At 50.8% G+C, this 4813-nt stretch overlaps 1 protein-coding gene across 1 annotated transcript in view; it reads right to left on the bottom strand.

The window, feature by feature from the left end:
* LOC123142725 (BTB/POZ and MATH domain-containing protein 1-like) overlaps positions 1-3027 on the bottom strand; it is a 3605-nt gene extending 578 nt beyond the window's left edge. The window contains exons 1-3 of the mRNA XM_044561500.1: positions 2856-3027; positions 1673-2318; positions 91-525 (exon numbers count right to left, since the gene is read on the bottom strand). Coding sequence (XP_044417435.1) covers positions 91-525; positions 1673-2318; positions 2856-3027 — 1253 coding nt within the window. The remainder of the gene's footprint in view (positions 1-90; positions 526-1672; positions 2319-2855) is intronic.
* Positions 3028-4813: the final 1786 nt, after the last annotated feature.

The raw sequence follows: 4813 nt of genomic DNA on the forward strand, positions 1-4813 counted from the left end.
ATATCTGATACTAAAAAGGAGTACAAGACAGCAGCCTGATTACCAAAGTTTAGAAACCATGAACCACCATTTGCTACGAGTACGGAGTACCTGACACTCTGGATCGAGCACTGAGCTAATGCGCCAAATGACATGGCCATGAGCTCAACTATGATAGAAGGGCAGCTCGTGCTCAGATGCTGAAAGCCGTCGGTGGCCATGACCGCCCTCAAATTCGCCGGAGCGGCAAGGAAATGGAAACACGCCTTCTTCAGCCCCTCACAGCGGTGCTGCTCGGCCAGCGCTAGGATGGTCGCCACCGTGCCGATGTCAATGTACTTGCACAGCTTCTCCTCGCAGATCAGCTTCAGCCGCTCTATGCCGTATCTGTCCGCCGCGACGAGCAGATGCTGGCACGTAACGTCTTCGTCTTCTTTCCGCGTCTCCGGCAGCGAGCCCGTGTACGCAAAACGGAGCAGCGCCTTGAACACCTCCGCCTCCATGTCTTCAACGCGCACAACAACACCGGCGACGGCATTGCCCTCCACTGGTAGAAAATGGGCCTTTAGTCCCGGCTGTGCAACCGGGACTAAATATGCGCGACTAAAGACCCACCCTTTAGTCGCGCCTCTTACGAACCGCGACTAAAGGCCCGTCCACGTGGGCGCCAGGGGTCCGTCGGGGTGGAGGACCTTTAGTCCCGGTTCTCGTGGCTAACCGGGACTAAAGGCCTCTTCCGCAGGTTTAGGGTTTTAGCCCCCCTGGTTTTTTTTGAATTTTTTTAATTTTATTTTTATTTTTAAATTTCTGAATTATTTTAACCTCTAATCTCTAATCACCACCCCTCATCACTGCTCAATTTATCCTCTAATCTCTAATCACCCCTCATCATTCCAAATCATCTAACTTCCCGGACGGTCACCCATCCTCTCACTACTCCAGCCTGAGCACGCTTAACTTCCGAATTCTATTCTCCCTCGTTTTCAAGTCTGCACTTGTTGTTTTCCTGACAATAGTAGGATGTCAATTCTATTAACCCTCAGGAATTTAGCTTGAGCATGAAGTGACACATTTCACTGTTTGAGTTTGAAACTATTGTTTTAAAAAACAATAATTATTTAGTAACATTAATATTTCTGGAATAATTAGTTTGACCAGATTTGACCAAAATTTAAAAAAAACTGAAATAATTATTTAGTAACACTAATATTCTAGAATAATTAGTTTGACCATTGTTTGACCACAGTTTGACCACAATTTGAAATTTTTTAAATTTTTTTGCCTCTCCAGATCTTAAAAGCCCCGTATCTTTTTTCTGTTAGGTTTTTGAGGATTTTGAAAATGTTTAACGGGTTCCCCCTGTTAAATTCGGATGTAGCTTTTCTAGTAGATGATTTTTCATATAAAAAACTTTGATGGGGCCTTTAGTACCGGTTGGTCTGGCCAACCGCGACTAAAGGACTAACCTTTAGTCCCGGTTGGTCTGGCCAACCGCGGCTAAAGGCCTTCGGGCCAGCCTGGCCAACCGGGACTAAAGCCCCTCCCGTCCGCCAGCTGTTGACCGAGCGCGCTGGCCCAGATAGTTGGTCGCGGGTCTCCTCCCGAACCGCGACTAAAGACCCCTTTGGTCACGGTTCGATTATTTTGGGGACTAATGGGGGCGTATGAAAGCCTCTTTTTCTACTAGTGCTCCTTCATCAGACCGAGGAGCTCAGCGCGGAAGACCAGGGATCGAGCCGCGAGCACGCACCGGTGTGCAGCGACTATCTCGCCGCCGACCTCAAACACCACGTCGGCACCATTCCCTGTGCCGAGGAGCTCGCCCAGGTCCCGGCTCAGGTCACATGTCGGCACCGAGACGAAGCTCGCTGCGTGGTCCGCCGGAGAGTAACCATGGACGACGACGATGTCGCACCGGACGGTGAACGGGTCATTCTCTAGATGCTTGGAGCTCTCTAGGTCCTCCCTTTTGATAAATCGGTCCCACTTGTTGCAACTCCTGCTCCAGGAACAGAAATTGCTGACCGCCGCCGACGCCAGCCCCACTGCTTGCTTTTCCTCCGTCTCGCCGGCGAGGCAGAAACTGTACTTTGCCTTGACACCCGCTGGGACATCTTCGTCGAGGATTAGGCAGAGGGTTACGTGGTTTTTGACCGACGAGCCTATGCCGTTGGGGTAGTAGTCGATGCGCCAGCGGTGGCCGCCAACTGTGAAGTTGCGGGACTTGGCGCACTGTCCGGTGGGAATGCCCTTGCAGGTGATGGAGTAGTCGTGGAACGTGAGAAGGTGGTGCCCGCTTGCCGGCGACGGCGGAAGACATTGCCAACCTCCACACGCGGCTGCACACGCGGGAGCAAGGCAAGCAGTGGCTAGTTAGCTATACACTCACGCTGGAAGACGAAACACCATAACTCCCTTCCTTGTTCTCTGTTGGCTAAGCTTGCCTTCTCCCCGAGGCATTTCCCCGGTTTATGTAGAGCAAGGGATGCCAAAGGTCAGAGGATGTGAACGGCGCCAACACGAAACGCTCCTAGGGACTTGCTCCACACAATTACTACTACTGTTTCTGACTACGGGACTCCAAATGCAGACTTTAACTCACGCTGGCTTTTCATCTCTACCCGATGCCATTCCATGCATGCATGCGTACCTCGAATGTGCCCCAAAAAAAAACACATAATCGGCCTTGGCAAATCCAGTCCTATACGCCCGCGGGCGTGTACGAGGACAGCGTCGGGCGGCCCCTTATTTGACCTGTTGCACAGCCACACATCTTAAATGTGGATCTTAAATCTATAAAAGACATGCACATGGATGACACGGCGCAAATTCATCACAATTCAACAGTTTGAAACAAAGACATACAAAATCCAAACATGCCAAAGCAAAATCGAACGCGACGGACCACTCGCCAGACGCCATCAATGCAGCCTGCTCCACGGCCATCCTTGCCGCATACTCCACATGCATCCTTGCCTCCTCTTCTGCTTCTGTCATAACCACCCTCACCGCCTCGTACTTCCTGCGTTCGTTGATCTTCTTCTTCATCCCCACAAGCAACTTCTTTGCATGGTCATCCAAGAGCTTTTCGTCTGCCAACGTTATCTTCGCATCCTTTGCGTCTCGTGCGATTCGCAACCTCTCCTTCTCAAGCTCAATCTATCCAAATGTCTTGGCTTTCTCGAGCTCCCATTTCATCGCCGCCTCTTTCTTCTCCAACTCGATCTTGTTCCTCTGAATTTGCAGCTTCTTACTCGCCATCTCCCAGTCCCAATCCATCATTTCCTTTTGCACATCCAATATGAGCTTGTATCTATCATCTTTCTTGTTCTCCCTAACAGAAAAATGCCCGTCGAAGAGGAGAAAAAGAACATACCGAGTCTTGTTGTGTCATTCCGCCGAACATGTCGTGTGCAGCCTAGGCACCGTCTGTGCCCGTGCTTGTCCGCACCCGAACGAGTTGCGGCAAGTGAAAGATGTCCGCCGGCGGCCTCTGTGTTGGTGGAAAGCTCTCCGGAATGCCCCGATCGGCCGTCGGATCCTTGTCGGCGGCTGGATAGACGGGGTACGGGGTTCCGGACATGGCGGATGAGAGAGGGGGAGGGGAAGCTGCTCCTCGAGGTTCGCATCCCCTCCATGTGATGCTGCTTCCCTCCCCCGCCGCCTCCGTCACGGGTCCCTCCGGGTAACGTTCTTCGGCTTCCATGATGGTGCCGAGGACGGGACACCGACGGACGATGCCGATGTAGTCTCCGTCGCGGTTGTGGGGGAGGGGCTAGACGACATATAGGGCACTGGATGGGGGCTGGCGACGAGGATGGGCGAGTAGTGGAAAACAAAAAGTTGATGAGGATCTTAGGATGAAAATGAAAGAGAAAATAAGGTTACTTGATTAATGATTGCAGGTTGAATGTTCCGAGTCTAGTTTTCCCAATCTATGAAGATCTAGAAGGTTCTTGTTGATTTTTTTAACTTTCCCTGTTATTTTTGTATTGATTTTATTTTTTATTTTTCTTTTTTTGTTCTGTATTTTCTTCAATAAAATGTGCCCAAAGTTTCGAAATTTTGTATTAAAAAATGTAATTTTTGAAAATAACCACATTTTTCGAAAAATCTTTGGAAAATTTTAAAAATATTTCTCTTCAAAATTTATGATTTTAGAAAACTAAATTGAAAAATTAACTAAAATCTAATAATGCAAAATAAAAAAACCGGAGAAATGTTTGCACAGCAGGGGAATGCTGAAATGGGCTGGCTCACCCGAGCGGCTGTGCGTAGGATTGGACGAGCAAGAGGATATGCAACATGTTGGGCCGGCCAATTGCTTTCGCCCAAGAAATCACAACCTGTAACGGAGTCGCCCGGGACGTAAGTTTGACACATCACGTACATAACCTTCTCCTAAAAAAAAATACATAACCTTGCGGATACCCGATCCAGGTCCAGCCGCACAAACACGTTTGCAGACGCGATCACGTACGCTAGAGATCGAAGATGGCCGAGAGGGCGGCGGCGGCGGTGTCGCTCCCGGAAGACGCCGTCCGCGAGATCCTCGTCCGCGTGGAAAGCGAGGCCGCTCTCTTCCGCTGCGCCGTGACGTGCAAGCGCTGGAGCCGCCTGGTAGCTGACCCTTCCTTTCTTCGTCGTCGCTGGCCGGATGATCAATGGGTGGGACGCTTCCTCGCCGGGTTCTTCGCCCCGAAACGGCTGGACCGTACGGACCACATGTTCCGGACGGGGGAGCCCATGTTCGCCACGTTTTTCGTCCCGACGCCCCGGTCCGTGTTCGGCCCATGCCGGCGCTCCGTCGCCTCCGGAAAATAATTCTATGAAG

Source organism: Triticum aestivum, chromosome 6D (assembly GCF_018294505.1).
Source record: "Triticum aestivum cultivar Chinese Spring chromosome 6D, IWGSC CS RefSeq v2.1, whole genome shotgun sequence".
Classification (NCBI taxonomy): domain Eukaryota; kingdom Viridiplantae; phylum Streptophyta; class Magnoliopsida; order Poales; family Poaceae; genus Triticum; species Triticum aestivum.